The sequence below is a fragment of the Canis lupus genome, chromosome 17 (assembly GCF_003254725.2).
Source record: "Canis lupus dingo isolate Sandy chromosome 17, ASM325472v2, whole genome shotgun sequence".
NCBI lineage: Eukaryota > Metazoa > Chordata > Mammalia > Carnivora > Canidae > Canis > Canis lupus.
Genome location: NC_064259.1, coordinates 33,912,727 through 33,930,243, shown reverse-complemented (window position 1 = coordinate 33,930,243; position 17,517 = coordinate 33,912,727). Strand labels below are relative to the sequence as shown.

Below are 17,517 nucleotides of genomic sequence, written 5' to 3'. Positions count from 1 at the left end.
TTTTTTGTTACATACCAAAAAAAAAAACCCCTATTAACTACTACATACAAACAAACATATAGTCTGCAATCCACTTTCTATACCTTTCAAGGTCCCAAACCTCATCTCAAAAGGAGATCAATCACACCCACTGGGTATGGTGGTACTATAGCTGTATACCTATTACATTACAGCTCTTACATCAAAGACAAAAACCAAAAAAATTCAAGTGTTGTAAAAGATGTGAAGAAACTGGAACCCCTGTGTACTTCTGGTAGGAATGCACCTCAGCCTTCTGCAATCTGGCTATCATCTAACCACTTCACAGACATTTTTCTTGTCAAGATGGTGATCTCGGTTCTTTGTCACTAAATTCAATGGATACTTTCCAGTCTGTATCTTGCTCAACTTTCCATCAGCACTGAATACTGCTGATCATTCAGGCAAGAATGGTATTCAGGCAAGGGAAATAAATGTCCTTAAGTTCTTTTTCTTTTCTTTAAATATTTTTTATTTATTTATTCATGAGAGACAGAGAGAGAGGCAGAGAAACAGGCTCCCTGTGAGGAGCTGTAGGCAGCACTCAATTCCAGGACCCCAGGACTACAACCTGAGCCAAAGGCAGACGCTCAACCACTGAGCCACCCAGGTGTCCCTGTCCTTAGTTTCTAGAACAGTGCCTTTGCCTGAATTTCTTCTTAGCTCTCTGATCATTCCTTCTCATTCTTACTTGCTGGATCTTCTTTTCCTTCTTCCCCCATCCCAAAGATTTATTTATTTGAGGGAGAGAGCACACATGTGCATGCACAGGCATGCTCTAACAGGGAGAGGAGCAGGGGGAGAGGGAGAGAATCTATAAACTGACTCCCTGATGAAAGAAAATGTTTACAAAAGAGTAAAGGGCAGATACTGGCATCACAGAGTTCATAATCTTGCAAGAGAATCATACTGGCAATAAAAATATGTGGTAAGTACAGTAATAGTGATATGCACAGAATATCATAGAAGTACAATGACACATAATTCTATAAAGGTAACTAGGAACACAGAGCTCAAGGAAGATTTCCTAGAAGAAATGCAGAACAAAGTGTTAAGCCAGGTAAAATTTGATGATAGGATACTTAGATCTTATTCTAGTATGTGTAAAGAAACAGAATGTAATAGCAAAGTGGAGTGTGTATGTGTACATGGAAGGGAGGAGGTGGACAAAAAGCTCTTTGTAAGGTGAGAATGTGGAAGAAAAGGGAACAGAGTTCACATGGGAGAGGTAAAGAGACACTCAGATCTTGGAGACTTTATCTATAGAGGATAGAGACCACTAAAAGGTTTTGAGCGGGGGTAGGGTGGGGGGGGTGTGGGGGTGTTACATTTACATTTTAGAGCAAACCCTCTAGTGGCTATGTGAAGAGCAGATTTCAGGGCAGTGGTCCAGGCATAAGATGATAGGGATCTGAAATAAGAGCCTGGTAGTAGGAATGCAGAAAGGAGTCAGTTTTAAGAAATGTTTAAGACTTAAAGAATAATGAGCTCAATTTGGGGAAATTTTACATTTATGAATTCTGAAGGACATACACACAAGCAGAACAATCTAGTATGTAGACAGACAATTCTGAAGTGAAGTCCAGATCCAAGAACAATTTGGGAACTGGCACTAGTAAGTGGCTGTTAAAATCATGTCGATAGAGGAGTACTGATGCCATCTCCTGCAAGGAACCTTTAATTCCAGTATTTATCTTATGTGCTCCCACCCACAGCACCGTTTTACCTTTTTAATACTAATTACCTATTATTTTGTAAAACTGACCTATATTCTCAGTTTATCTGAGATCCTTTGGGGGAAAGGAAGTGTTTTTTATTTCTTTAATCTCCAGCACCTAAAAAAAAAAAATCTCCAGCACCTAAAACATTGCCTTGTACAGTGAAAAAAATGAAGGAAACAGACACTGTCAATACAGTAAGTGGTGGGGAGTAATATTTATTATCAAATGCTTGCTATGTACTAGGCACTGCCCTAGGTACTTTACAAGTGGTATATCCTTTGATCTTAAGCATAATCCTAAAAGGAATTTACTATTATCATCCCAATTTACTGCTGAGGAAATTAGAGAGATTATTAGCAGGTTCAAGGTCTGTTGTAGTAGGCAATGAAATGAAAATCTGAGTCCAGCCAGAAGGAATAGTAAATAGAAAGAAAAAATTCTATCTAATGTAGAGTGACATTTTAAGCTGTGCCAGGATAAAGATAGGAATTTACCAGAGGGAGTATGGTGAAAGGAAATTCTAAGCAGATAACAGTACTAAATCATCAAGGTCCCCAGACACAAATAAAAATAGCAAGAAAAGGCCAAAAGAAGATTTCATGGTCTCTTTCAATCCTACAGTTTAATTTGAGACAGTTCTCAGTAGAGGTAATCCTCAGTATTTGGATGAAAGAGTGAATGATCTCCCCAAGATAGAGGCAATGCATTAAGTAAAGCACAGGCAAAAAAAAAGGAACTGTGGGGAGTGCTTGTTTTTCAGTTGAGAAGTCTAAAGTGTAGTCTCTGAAAATCAGGAACTGGAAAAATGGAACATAATTACACAAATTCACAACTAGAAGGCACCGTTACACACACATACACACAGCCCCTCTCCTCCAGGGCTTGAGCATTATTAAGTCTGAGCCGTAATCTCAAAGATTAGCCTACAAGACTGGAAGCAACAGTAATTTCTAGTGACCAAAGGTACAAAAGTAAAAGTAGTTCTAATTCTGAGCATCAACCCAGCTGAAATAAGGAGAAATTTAAGCTAAATTTATAAACCAGGAAGGTATTTAGCTTTAATAACTGTAGAAACCATCACAATGCCAGGTCAAAGTCAATAATAATTTTTATACTTTATGATGACATGAGAATACTAACCATGTGGTTTATATTCCTGATGACAGATCCAAGCATATGACCTTTCTGATAACTTAGCCCAACAATTTCTAAATATTAATGAATTTCATTATACTCTAGACTCACGTAATAAAGTTATCATGAGAAACTATTGAATATTCAAATTCTCAAAATCCACCAACTGGTGGCTCAGTTAGTTAAGCATCTGTCTGACTCTTGGTTTCAGCTCAGGTCATGATCTCAGGGTCAGGAGACTGAGCCCCAAATAGGGCTCTGCACTCAGGATGCAGCATGGAGTCTGCTTGGAATTCTTTCCTCCTCCTCCTCCCTCTACCTACGCCTGCCCCGCCCCCAATAAATAGATAGATAGATAAAAATCTTCAAAATCTCAAATTCTGGCTACCCTCATCCATAACACCCCTTTGTTCTTGCATCTGTCCCAATCCCTCTCTCTAGAGTTTTTTTTTTTTTTAAATCACAACTTTCCACTTCTTAAACTTTCTTCTTCCCACATTCAATTTAACAAGTACTTACTGAGTCATCCCAAGGATAGCTATGTTATAAGAAACTGTCTCTGCCCTCAAATAATTCACAATCTATCAGGAACATCAAATATACATACCAAAACAGACATACAAAAAACTTTTTAAATAATTTCAAGAGACAAAAAATGGAAATATTTTCAGGAAATAGTTTGAGCCTTAAATGATGGGAATACTTTTGATCAGGAGGAAGGTAAAAGTGGTCCATGGAGTAAAAAACTCTAGTTGATATTCAAAATCTGTTATTTATCTCAGATTCTCTATCATATGCCCCACAGCTCCAACTGTAGACCTCTTCCACTCTCTTTATCTAGTCAAGCTCCTTTCCTTTGGTCTCACAGGAAGGTGTACTTTAGTCCTTTTAACTCCTAATGGCCACTAATTTTTTAGAAGTATATTTTGTGCTGAGGGCACCTGAGTGGCTCAGTTGGTTAGCATCTGACTCTTGATCTCAGCTCTTGAGCTCAATGTCATGAGTTCAAGCTCAGCAAGAAGAAAAGACGAAAAGAAAAGAAAAGAAAAGAAAAGAAAAGAAAAGAAAAGAAAAGAAAAGAAAAGAAAAGAAAAGAAAAGAAAAGAAAAGAAAAGAAAAGAGAGGGATCCCTGGGTGGCACAGCAGTTTAGCGCCTGCCTTTGGCCCAGGGCGCGATCCTGGAAACCCAGGATCGAATCCCACGTCGGGCTCCCGGTGCAGGGAGCCTACTTCTCCCTCTGCCTGTGTCTCTGCCTCTCTCTCTCTCTGTGTGACTATCATAAATAAATAAAAATTTTAAAAAAAACCTGTCATCTTAAAAAAAAAAAAAAAAGAAAAGGAAAAGAGGGAAGGGAAGGGAAGGGAAGGGAAGGGAAGGGAAGGGAAGGGAAGGGAAGGGAAGGGACAAGAAAGACAAGGAAAGAAAGAACAAAAGAATGAACAGAAGAAAGAATGAAAAAATGAATGAATGAAAAGTACATTTTGAGCTGAAATAACCAAAGGATTTGGCTTTCATACAGAAATAGAACTCTGGAAACTGTGATCGCTGCCTGGTCTGAGGAAGTATCCATTCATATACTTCTATATACAAAGAGCATCTTAGAAATCTTGGATCTGCTGTCAATTAATAAAAACACTCCCATCTCCTCCTACAATTCAGTCATTTTAGCTCAAAGACCCATCAAGAAAATTTACACTTTCCAACCTGATTAGTATAATTTACTTATTACCAACATCATTTACAACAAACTTTGGCAATCTCTGTCTTCTCCCAAATGTTATTTGGAATAAGAGGCAATGATGCAGACCTGTGCCTATATGCTATCCCAGATTCTACATAATTAGGATTGTTTCTTTCAGAAAACTGACACCCTCTATGTTTAAATTTTGCCTCTGGGTTCTCTCATTTCTCAAGTGGCATTTGCAATGCTTGGTACTTGTGGTTTACCAGTACTTTCCTGGTTTAAAATGACTGATTCTCACCTTCAGATACATTTGATTCCTTTGCTTGTATACCACTGTATGCTAACAGCTTGTCTTCACATAATGCCACTGGGCTACATTCTCAAATTACAGTCATTTGGTCACCCCAAGAGGTCTTAATGGGTTTCCCAGGCACCAGCTGTGACATAATTTGTCTTCCTGGCAGTTAATATTGCCAAAGTGTTCCCTGGGCCTTCCCGTTTGTTCCAAAGTACAGGTAATTTTTTTTTCTTTTGGCAGGAACTCAGTTGCAACTGCTGCATATATTATGAACATATGCCGTCAAAAGGAAAAAATTCTCCAACAGAAAAGAACGTATATGAGAAACTTAAATGACTGGCTACCTTAAAAACTGTTGGAGAAGCTTTCTACTTCAGTTAAGCGTCTAGCATAAGAAAAAATGGGGCTTAGCTTTTAATACTGCTGGCACACTGGAGAGGATAAACTGAAAGAAAAGAAGTAAAAACACTGAAATGACTAGTTAGATGTATTTCTGATTTTGGCATTTACTGAATGGCGATAGTACTATGAAGTGACACAATAGAATGTCATTAAGCCATCAGCACACTTACCATTAACATTTAGTTTTAGTCACACCTAAAGCCAAATCATGCCCTCCATATCAGCACTATCTAGCAACTAGAGGACCTTATTAATAAGGAAGCTGACCTATATTTTTAACCACAGCTTCATCAAGAGGTTTTGCATTCATCTATCCATGGGGGTTTAGCCTTACTTCTAAAGAAAAATCCTCTGGAAAATGTAGCTATCTTAAGATGACGACAGTGATTATTGTCCTGCCAGTAATCTATGTTAAAGTGAGTAAGTTCTACTTTCACAGAGGACTAAAAATATTCACATAAGATAAAATTCTCCACAGAATCATAAATTACAAAAAAAAAAATCATAAATTACCTTTTCAATAAAGGAAAAATACAAAATCCCCACAAAATAATTTCATTTTTAAAAAGTATTTTATAAAAAATTTCATTAGAAAATACTTTGCTTAGAATGTTTATTCCAAATATTTGTATCATTAATGTATTAATCCTGTTTAATATTAAACTGACAGTTGATTAAGGTGCCTATGTGGCCCAGTTGGTCAGTTATCTGACTCTTGATCAGGTCATGATCTCAGGGTTGTGGGATCAAGCCTTGTATCAGGATCTATGCTCAGCATGGAGTCGGCTTGTCCCTCTCCCTCTGCTCCTCCTCCGCACATGCTCTCTCTCTTTTTTACAAACAAAAACCTGACAGTTGATCTATTAGGCTATACACAAATGTCAATAGTGAAGAATTACCTAATTTTTTCCAATTATTTCTACTGTGTACTATATATAAATTCCAAGATAAAGCTGTTTAGAATTTCCGATAATAAATTATAAAACTTTAACTACATATTTCTCTTGATGTCTAATTATCAATCTTGGAAAAACATAACTCATCAGGCAAGTTTTGCCACTAAAGGGAACTAGAGTAATTAATCCTTAACAATGAATTATGCTCATCTCTAAAATTTCCCCAAATTATTATATAAACAGCCCCCCATTAATCTATTTTATGGACAGGATTTCAAAGTCTGTGCCTAAAATAATGAAGTAACTTAATAATCACTAACGGACCCCATTTCAGAATGTAACCATATTGGCATCTTTTTTTTTTTTTTAAGAATTTATTTATTCATGAGAGACACAGAAAGAGAGAGGCAGAGACACAGGCAGGGCAGAAGGAGAAGCAGACTCCATGCAGAAAGCCCAATGGGGGACTCAATCCCAGAACTCCAGGATCACGTCCTGATCTGAAGGCAGACGCTCAACCACTAAGCCACCCAGGCATCCCCATATTGGCACATTTTAAGAATAGCAGTCACAGTAAACTTATGAAGTACAATCAATGAAAAGGAGTTTGGTATCTAATTAATAAGGTTATTAATAAGAATTAATAGTTGGTAGTGGGGGGGGGAGTTCCAATATAGCAGCTGCAGGTGGTTCTATAACTCCAGAACTGAGTAAAGTCTCCACTAAAGAGCCTTAAATAAAACTGATCCTAAATTCACTTCAGAGACAAAAGGACTATGACTAAGGATAACTGGAAGAAAAAAAAAAAAAAAAAGACTAGAAAGACTGCTGCCACTTTCATACTTACAAAAAAATATGTTCCTGGAGAATAGGAACTATAGCTATTTAATTGTATTTGTATTTTTATGACACTGAAACAGATAATGCTAAGTAACTGGTATATTATACAAAATATCATCATCTACCAAATTTTTAATAGCAATCTTTAAGTTTCTCTATAAATATATCTTTTTAGAATTTTGTTTATTTATTTATGACAGACACACACACACACGGGGGGGCGGGGGGGGGGTGGAAGCAGGCTCCATGCATAGAGCCCAATGTGGGACTCGATCCTGGGTCTCCAGGATCACACCCCAGGCCGAAGGCAGCACTAAACCTCTGGGTCACCGGGGCTGCCCTCTATAAATATTTTTTTACTGAAATACCTTGGTAAATAAAAAACCAGAAAAAAAGATTTAAACAACATGCTGTTGTTTTGGCATAATAAATTATTAATTTTTTAAACTAGTATGAACTATGTGAAATAAACTTTCAAAAATATTGTGGATAACAATCAAGCACCATATCATTTTCTTTTTCAGAATTAAAATATTCATACGGAGTTAGAAGCTGAGGGTATATAACATCAGTTATAGATGGTAAGCATGTTCTTTCTCTACACCAAGTTTACCTTCCCTGTAAAGCCCACATACATTAATTGATCTGGCTCCTCATTCTACTCTAACAACTCCAGAATCCTTTCATTAAAATCAATTTATAAGCAAATAAAGTTTTGCCTGGCTTGATCTTGGCAGTCCTCAAAGTTGGTTCTCAAAAAAATGTAAAGACTGCCATGTAACATTATTAGCCAAAGTGGTTTCCATTAAGTTTTTTGCTAAACTTATTCCTTGTCACTGACACATTTATCTTATTAACCGCTACTGGGGAGAAGATCAATCAACCCACCTCTCTAACTCTACATTATTAACTATCTAGGCCCAGTGTCTTTGAGGGTAGGAGGTCTGAGAATGGAAAATCATGTTGTCTACCTACACCACATCCTCTTTATCCATTCATTCACTGAAAGTACAGCATAGGGAATGTAGTTACTAATATTATAATGAGGTAGGTGACAGTTACAACACTTAACCATGGTGAATACTGAGTAAATAAAATTGTTCAATCATGATATTGTACACCAGAAACTAATACAACATTATATGTCAACTATATAGTTCAACGATAAAAACTAAAAATAAGTTAAAGAACAAAAAAGAAAGAAAAAGAATGAGAACCACAAAGCCAGGCCGAATGAATCACCTCCATGCTCTCAAGGTAACTCAACAATCTTTTTCATATGTCTATGGTCTTCCATTCTCTCAGCATTCCAACCCACCTTTTTCACCACCCAGAAACAGTTTTACCTTCTTAAAGAGCATTGCTACTCCTGAGGAAGAGTAGAGTTCCAGCCCTGAAAACTGTGAATGTTTATTAGCCTCTGTTTCGTTTTATCTCTTTCTAATCTATCTCAGAAGTAGTAGTCTTCTAAGGCCAATAGTTTCTTACCTGCTCTATGATCCTTGCTCAAACTCTCAGGAAACTTACCTCATCAATTACCACCCTCCACTGACACTCCCACTAATATCATCTTCCTCTCTCCTGTCTTTTTTGTCCTCAACACATCCTCTACCTACTACCATCTTCCTCTCCCAGGCAAATTTTCTGAAAGCATGGCCACAGTGCTGTTCTGCTCCACAATTCTCCTCAACTGCTGCTTCTCAAAATACTGTAATTTGATTTGCAATTCTATCACTCCACTAGAATTGCTTGTGGAGGTTTCTAGCAATCTCATAATTGCTAAATCCAATGGTCACCTCTCAGTCTTTGTTTTATTCAACCTCTTTGTAGCATCTGACAAGAGGAATCACTCTTTTTTTGCTGAAATACAGGCTCCCAACACAACTCTCCAGAGCCTTGTTCTCATTTTTATATCCTCTTTCTATGGCTTCAACTATTATCCATAAACTGAATATTCCCAAATTCTTACTGCTAGCCACCATTAGCATTAACACTAGACCTGCAATTCAGTGACCTATATGTGTCTATCTTCACATCATATATACCTCTAACCGAATATTCAGAAACAGAATTCAGTCTCTTTTGCTATTGCCAAAATGGGGAATAATTACACCTATGTCCACGTACTCTATGAAAAAAAATCAGTAAGATATATGAAATAATAGAATCAATTGTTTGATTAACATGAAAGAATTTTAAATTCTTTCTGGGTGATTGGAGGAAGGGAAAGGCAGGCTACACAGTATCTGCTCCCAACTCAGAGTAATAGCATCCTAATGACTGTTTCTTTCAACCTACAAAACACTCAATATCTAGAAGTTAAAATTAACATTGTATTGGGGTTAGTATTAAGTTTCAGAGTATAAATTCTTCAGGATTCTGCTCACGAATGACCACCAAAGGCTTGGATAAGGCTACTTAAATTATAATGATTTTTATAATTTTATAATTTCTGTAAAGGTGAGAGGACTGACTCAAAAAGTACATATGAGTCCCTACTTGGTATGTTCAATGCTAATTACTATGGGTGATGCAAAGATTCAGTTCCTGCCCTCAGTAAATTTGTTACCTAACTGGAAGATACTAAATTCACACATATATATACTATGACATAATAGCCTGTAAGTCCAACCAGTGGTATTACAAAAAAATTCCCATTTAAAATAATAAAGAGTAAACTTTCAAAATATCTTGGGAATAAAAAGGAATTGAAAAACAAACTACAATCACAGCTAATCCAAAAGACAAACTATAGATTATATTATTCCCAGTTTCAATGTCACTGATAAAATACACAAGTTTTATAAAATATTGCAAAGAAAGTGTTGCAAAAAGCAAGACTCCTCCTACTTTAATATACAATTACCTTTACTTGGAACTGATTTTTTCACTGAGGCTACATGATCTTCAGAGATTGCAAGACGCCTCAAAACATCAGCCAAAGCTGCCTTTAGCACAGTGATTTCATCTTCTTGTTGCTGAACTCGTAATTCAAGAGCTGAGAGGCGATCTTGAACATCAGATGTACTTGCAGCAGAAATACTATCATCTATAAAATAAAGTATGGATTTTTTAAAGTGAACTGTTTAAGAAATAACTTAAATAAGATCTATTCAGGTAACTCTTTAAAAGATGATAAAAATTGGGGAAAAAGCCCAAACCACCATTTTTACACAGATTAACTTCTATAAATATTTTCATAGCTATTTGAATGAATTAAAAATAGTAAAAGTTCATATATCTGGCATATAATTAAAGTTATGAAAAATTTCCCCATAATCAAATTTTCTCTATTATTATATATCACCTTAACTGTTTTTTTCATTAAAATGTTCTTGAAAAATATCATTTTGGAGACTTCTGGAAACTTACAAGACAGTAAACTACCCAAAGCACTTTTTTTTTTTTTTTTAAGTTTTACTTATTTATTTGAAAGAGAGAGAGAGCATGCACATGCACATATGCACCCAAGGCGGGGAGTAGAGGGAGAGAATCTTCAAGTAGATTCCCCACTGAGTATGGAGCCTGACTCTGGGCTGGATCTCATGACCCATAAGATCACGACTTGAGCCAAAACCAAGAGTCGGACACTCTTATCAAATGAGTCACTCAGTTGCCCCACCAAAGCATCCTTTTTAATTACATCATTATCCCACTTTTCTATGAAAATAAAAAAGGAGTACAAATCACTTCAGTTTTGCTTTGTATATCAGATTGGAAACCACTCACCTTCAGCATCAATGATCAGAAAGCACTCTTTATTTCTGTCTTTACTATTACACTCCTAAAATGGCACAAAATATTGCTGATATATTCTTGCAGTTCTTTCTAACCCCCTGATGTCCCAATCTCTTAGGGCAGGGAGGTAGTTGGAGGTGAGGAGGGGAGTGTGGTGTCTAAACTACATAGCAAGTATTTATTTGCCTTAGGTATGTAACAATAATAACAAAAAAACTATTTAAATGAAGTTTATAACATGGCAATGACAAACTACTTCCAAAGCTATGTAACTTGAGAACAAACTGTTGGCTCAGTCAGAACCCAAACATAAAGAAACTTCAATTGTTGTTGGCTAATTCACATAAGCTGGAAAAATCAGAGGGGAATTCAGGTTCTTACATAAGAATGGTTTGGATCAGAGTGACATAAACCAAGTCAGTCATTCACCCAATAAGGCACAGTGTGCAATTTTTCTCATACTGAGATAATGTGCTATTCATCTTCTTAAAAAGACAATTTAACTCAGACTTTAAAAAAACAAAAAGAATCCTCAGCATTTAAAAAGCAAAGCTATCACCATCTATTATGGTGCAGTAAACAATATTCAAGTTTAAGATCATATATGCCTACAGACGTCTCAGGAATACATATGTACTCTCTTCTGCCTTTAGAGGTGTTTCATGGACAATATTTGAGAATTACTGGTAAAGGAAAAAATTATTTTCAATTTAGACTTTAATAACAATTAGTTGTATAATCTTAGGCAAATTATTTTACTTCTTTGAACCTCAATTTCTTCATCTTTACACAGGTTATGAGGAAGGTGCCTAGGACATGTCTGACATCCAATAAATGTTAAAATACAACAGAAGAGTACCAAAGTTATAATTTGGGATATATGGGTGCATTTTTTACATAAAAGGCAGTTCTGTCAAACTCTGAGGTGCTTAAAAAAGGACTAGTAAGAACAATTCACTCTCTCACTTTAGAAATTTTAACATTTCAGGTTTTTTTCATTTCCACAGTGGTCCAGCTAAACACTGTGTGTGTTGGATTATGCCACTATGATTTATTTTTAAAGATTTATTTGTTTTAGGGGTGGGGGAAGAGTATGTGAGCAGGGGAGTGGGGGACAGAGGGAGAGGAAGAATCCCAAGAGGACTCCATGCTGATTGTGGAGCCTGATACGGGGCTCCACCTCATGATCTGAGCCAAAACCAAGAGCCAGATGCTTAACCAACTGAGCCACCCAGGTGCCTCAATGACGAGGTTTTTATTATGTGAAACTTGGACAGTTACATGAAAGGTGGTTCAGTTGTAAATATCCTAACATGACCTACTAGATACTGTGATAAGACACAAAGAACAGTTTTCAAAGGACATAACCAACCCAAGGTTAACTATTAACACTGTCCTGCATTTGTACTGTACCTTTCATATTTATTACCACATCCCCCCTCCTCACACTATCTATATATTTGAGGAAACAGCCTGAAAAGTTAAATAGCTTGCCCAAGGTCACCAAATTAGTCTTGATACCTGAGACTCAAACACAGGACTCTTGACTCACGATATAAGGACCCTTTACTCTATTTCACACTGCATTCTTACAATAATCATAGGACCAAATATATTTTTCACAAAGCTACTAACAGGGTTTAAACTACTGAGTGACATACTCGGGTTTTTGTTTTGAAAAAGTTATTTTGGCTGCTGTGTGAGAATGGGCTGGAACAGAATAAGAGTAAATATAAGACCAGACAGGAGGCGATTATAGTAACCCACATGAAAGGTGATGGTGGCCCAGGACAGAGTTACAGTGTCTGTGTATCTCAATCTGTCCAAGACAAATGTATTTGCTGTACTAGTATAAACATTATCACAATGCTCCTTCTTGCACTCTCAAATTTCCCCCGTTGGGTAATCTATTACAGGTCATTAACAGTGGAGACACAAAAGAGCACAACAGTTGATCCCCACAGTTTCTCATAGTTCTAAAATTCTGTAACCCGTTCCTGGCTAAAATCTTGGTTCTTGACCTCTTCAAGAGCAAGAATCTCTTTGGGAATCCAACAAAAGCTATGTATGGAAGAGAAGTGCATGAACATGGCTTAAGTAAATCTGTTTGCTACTTGCCAGCTCTGTGACTGGTTTCCTCCTATGTAATTTCTTCATGCTAATTAGTACTTACCTTAGGCTTGAAATTTTTAGATAAAATAATGCACAGTACTGCCATGTAGTTAGGGTTCAATAAGTTTCTATGCTGTGTAGATACTCTTTATTACACTGTTTACTACTGTCACAAAATTGGAAATGACCTAAAGTCCATGGATGTGGTTAATAAGCTATGATACATTCACACTGTAGAAAATTAAAAACAATGAGGTAGGTATATAAACTAAAAATTTGAAAGATCTACAAGACAACTTAAATAACCAAATTTCAAAACAATACATACTGATTATTTTATTAAAATATACATATGCACCAATATACTTCTAGAAAAAAACAACCCAAAGAGCTTTGTATTTAAAAATGTATATAATGTACACATAGGGGATCCCTGGGTGGCACAGCGGTTTAGCGCCTGCCTTTGGCCCAGGGCGTGATCCTGGAGACCCGGGATCGAATCCCACGTCGGGCTCCCGGTGCATGGAGCCTGCTTCTCCCTCTGCCTATGTCTCTGCCTCTCTCTCTCTGTGACTATCATAAATAAATAAATAAAAAATTAACAAAAAAAAAAACTTTATAATGTACACATAGAAAAGGTCTAGAAGGTTACACATCCAACTGGTGATTGTTATTCCTGACTGAGAAAGATTTAGAAAGATAGGAGTAAAAAGTAATTTTTGCTTTTCAGTGAATTTCCATATTATCTAAAAGTCACCATAAAAATGTATTGTTACTTAATCTTAAGTTAAAATGCATCACTTCTGAAGCTTGAGTTCTTAAAAGTTTCCTCCACGCACCGTTCCAATTTTATTTTAAAAACATACTAGAATACAAGGCAATTAAATTTGCACTCACTGATCACTAAAGCTAGAAAACAGACTATCTCTGAAAGACCAACAACCTCTCCTGCCATTTTATAGATAAATAAACTAAGACTGAATAATCAGGTGAGTTACTCTTGGTCACACAGCAAATTGAGGTTAGAGTTCCTCCCTCAGATGACTTTATAGAATGCATAGTTCTCGCTCTGTTTTGAAAACTTTGTTCTTTTTCTTCTCTCCATCTCTAATCCACCACATTCTTGTTCACAAAATATATCAGTGTGTAATAAAATATATACTTTCTGGGAGGCTGGTTTTCTGTTTTTGTGTTTGTTTTGGAGAGAAAGAGGAGTGTGGGACAGACAGAGAGGGAGAGAATCTTAAGCAGTCTCCATGCCCAGCATGGAGCCAATCTCACAATCCTGAGATCATGACCAGAGCTGAAATCCAGAGTCAGAAGCTTAACTAATAACTGAGCCACCCAGGCACCCCTCTGGGAGGTTTTTATACTCCCTTTTCTTAAGTATATTAGCTCCTTTTCCTTATACCACAGTAGCCTCTGATGTCTTTGCTCCTTCTCAAAATGGTTTCTAGCCTTGAAAGCTAACATATGAACTACAAATGAATTCTCAAGGATTGTTAAATTCACTGTGGGGTCAGGGGTTGAGGTAGGTGAAAGGAGAGAAAAAGGAGTTCATCAGTAACTAGTAAACTTCAATATTCAATATTATAGTTTAAAACTACAATCATAGCTGTTCATTAAGCTTTTACTATAATGAATCAGTTAATTTGGCTTTTGAGTTAGGAAATATATTATATCTTTGTAGGAGCACCTGGGTAGCTCAGTCGGTTAAGTGTCAACCTTCTGGTCATGATCTCAGGGTCTTGGAATCCAGTCTCGTGTCCCTCTCATGGAGGGAGGAGACTCCATGCTGAGCAGAGAGTCTCCTCCCTCCTCTCCCCACTTGTGCTTGTTCTTTCTCTCCTTTTTTTTTTGTTCTTTCTCTTAAATAGGTAAATGAAATCTTTAAAAAGAGAGAGAGAAATACATTATCTTTGCAGAGATAAATATATTCTAAATACCCAAAAGTTGTCAATCCAGCATCACATCAGAATATGACATGCCTATACATTCTAGCACCTTTTCAGTGCCAATGACTTTGTATAAATCTTTCCAAAATAAAATGATTTCTTGCCTTCCTAACAAGGGCATGCAATTATAATTTAGTCACTTCTAGATTACTCCATCTTCACTGAGAATATTACTTTGTGCTATAAGCACTGTGAGAGAATGATGCCTTAAAGACTACTATAATTCTAATTAAATAATTGGAAGAAGGGAATCCCTGGGTGGCACAGCGGTTTGGCGCCTGCCTTTGGCCCAGGGCGCGATCCTGGAGACCCGGGATCGAATCCCACATCGGGCTCCGGGTGCATGGAGCCTGCTTCTCCCTCTGCCTATGTCTCTGCCTCTCTCTCTCTCTGTGACTATCATAAATAAATAAAAAATAAAAAATAATAATAAAAAAATAATTGGAAGAATAACATTTTCAAATTTCTAATCTTTCTCCCTACCTTTTCTGCTTTCCTCTTTGTAGTTAAGATTAACTATACCTGTCTATAGCAACATTCCTTCTCAATCTAATTTCCTACTTTATGGGATATTAAATAATCAAGCTTTCTGAACTATTCATAAGAAGAGAAAATATTCTTTGAAATTAGGACTTCTCCATTTAAAAAATTATATTAGATATGAATATTACATACACATCCATTATGTATATGATATATACAAACTAAACAGAGGAAAAAACAGTCTCAGCCATAATATTTGTGTCACTGGAGGCCCAGAAGAAAAGTGAGAAAAAGATTCCAGCTGAAAAAAAAAAAAAATACACAAAGAATTAATTGCTAAAGTTTCCAAGTTAAATTAAAATTTAGAAATTCAGGGATCCCTGGGTGGCGCAGTGGTTTAGCGCCTGCCTTTGGACCAGGGCGCGATCCTGGAGACCCAGGATCAAATCCCACGTTGGGCTCCCAGTGCATGGAGCCTGCTTCTCCCTCTGCCTATGTCTCTGCCTCTCTCTCTCTCTCTCTCTCTCTCTGTGTGTGTGACTATCATAAATAAATAAAAAAATTAAAAAAAAATAAATAAAATTTACAAATTCATTAAAATTAAGTATATATTGAAGTCAAATCCAAGTAGATCAAAGAGCTCAAGGCAAAATTATAAAACCTTTACAAAGTAAGAGGGACTATCTTCATACCCTGGAAATAGAGGGGAGGTTTCTAAATGAGTGAGACATAGAAAGTTCTAGGCATAAACCAGAGAGTGATATATCTACATTAGAATTCAGAATATATCCTAAAAGACAAAATAAGGAGAAAAATCAATTTAAAAACTGGGAGAAGACAGTTTTAACACCTATAACCGGTAAAGGATTAGTAACTTGAATAAAGAATTCATACAAATTATAAGACATAATCCTACAGAAAATTTGGTAAAAATCTTGACCAAGCATCTCAAAGGAAAAGGAACAAATGGCCAATGAGTATATAAAATAAGGCTCAATCACCTCAATTAATTAATAATTTTGGAAAATTAAAACCATAAGAAATACTATCCTATACTCACTGAACTGGCAAAGCATTTTAAGTGTGACAGTATCAAGTGTTCCCCAGGATACAGAGTAACTCATACATTATTGGTAGTAGGTAAACTGTTTCAAAGACTTTGGGTGGAAAAAATCCAACTATGGAATTATCTGCTAAAACTGAAAATGCACACATCTAATGACCCAGAAATTTCATTCCTAGGTGTATATATCCTATCCTATACTAGGGCTAACAAAGGTTTTCTGTTAAAGAGCTAGATAGTAAATATTTTAGGCTTTCCAGACCATACAGCCTCTGTAGCAACTACTCAAAGGCAGCTACTAATAAATACGTAAATGACTGGGTATGGCTCCATTGCAATAAAACTTTATTTACAAAACAAGTTGTCTGCCAGGGATTCCCAGTCTCTACTCTAACACATACACCAAGAGATAATCGTTCAAAAATGTTTACAGTAATATAGTTCAAAATAAAAACAAACTGGGAAAGAGCTAAATGTTCATGAACTGTAAAATGGGTAAATAAACTGTGATACAAACATTCAACAGAATATTACAGAATGGTAAACTATGGCTACATGCAACATCATGTATGAATCTCGATAGTATAGGGAGGTATCTGCAGATAATATAACATCTTTGTCATAAAAACAATCAAAACATATATTGTATTATGCTTTGGCGGGGGAGGGGAGTCAAGTGATTTTTCTCTTCTGAAAACAACTTTGGGGATGAGTAAATCAGAGTTGGTTTCCTCACTTTATTTTTTGAAGAACAATGAAATCATCTTTGCAAATTGAATTCCAAAACAGATAAAAAGTAGAGTTGTACTTGCAAAAAAACTCTGAGGTTTTGTCATAGAAACAACTAAACCAGATGGTTTTTATGACAGTTTTGAGGGCTAATGGTAGGACCCTTACTTGCCTATAAATCTTTGGTGGGGAACATAGCCCATTTCAGAAAAGTGTATTATTCAATACACAATACCATCCAAAGAACACATTTCTGATCTCCCTTTGCTAATGTTAAGACACTTGCAGGCCTAAAAAAAAAAAAAAACAAAAGACACTTGCAGGCCTTACTGGGTAGAAAGATAATGCAGATTAGAAGATCAGAAGAGCTAGTTAGCATGAAGAAACATGAAATGACAGTAATACCATGCACTGTTTACAACTTAAAAAAATATGGCACTAGC

At 36.4% G+C, this 17,517-nt stretch overlaps 1 protein-coding gene across 5 annotated transcripts in view; it reads right to left on the bottom strand.

Annotated features, from left to right (window-relative positions):
• The window catches only part of EML4 (EMAP like 4), a 160,609-nt gene that overhangs the window by 82,684 nt on the left and 60,408 nt on the right, over positions 1-17,517 (bottom strand). For all 5 annotated transcript variants that reach the window (XM_049096208.1, XM_035700416.2, XM_025454057.3 and 2 more), the window contains exon 2: positions 9,861-10,043. In XM_049096208.1, coding sequence (XP_048952165.1) covers positions 9,861-10,043 — 183 coding nt within the window. The remainder of the gene's footprint in view (positions 1-9,860; positions 10,044-17,517) is intronic.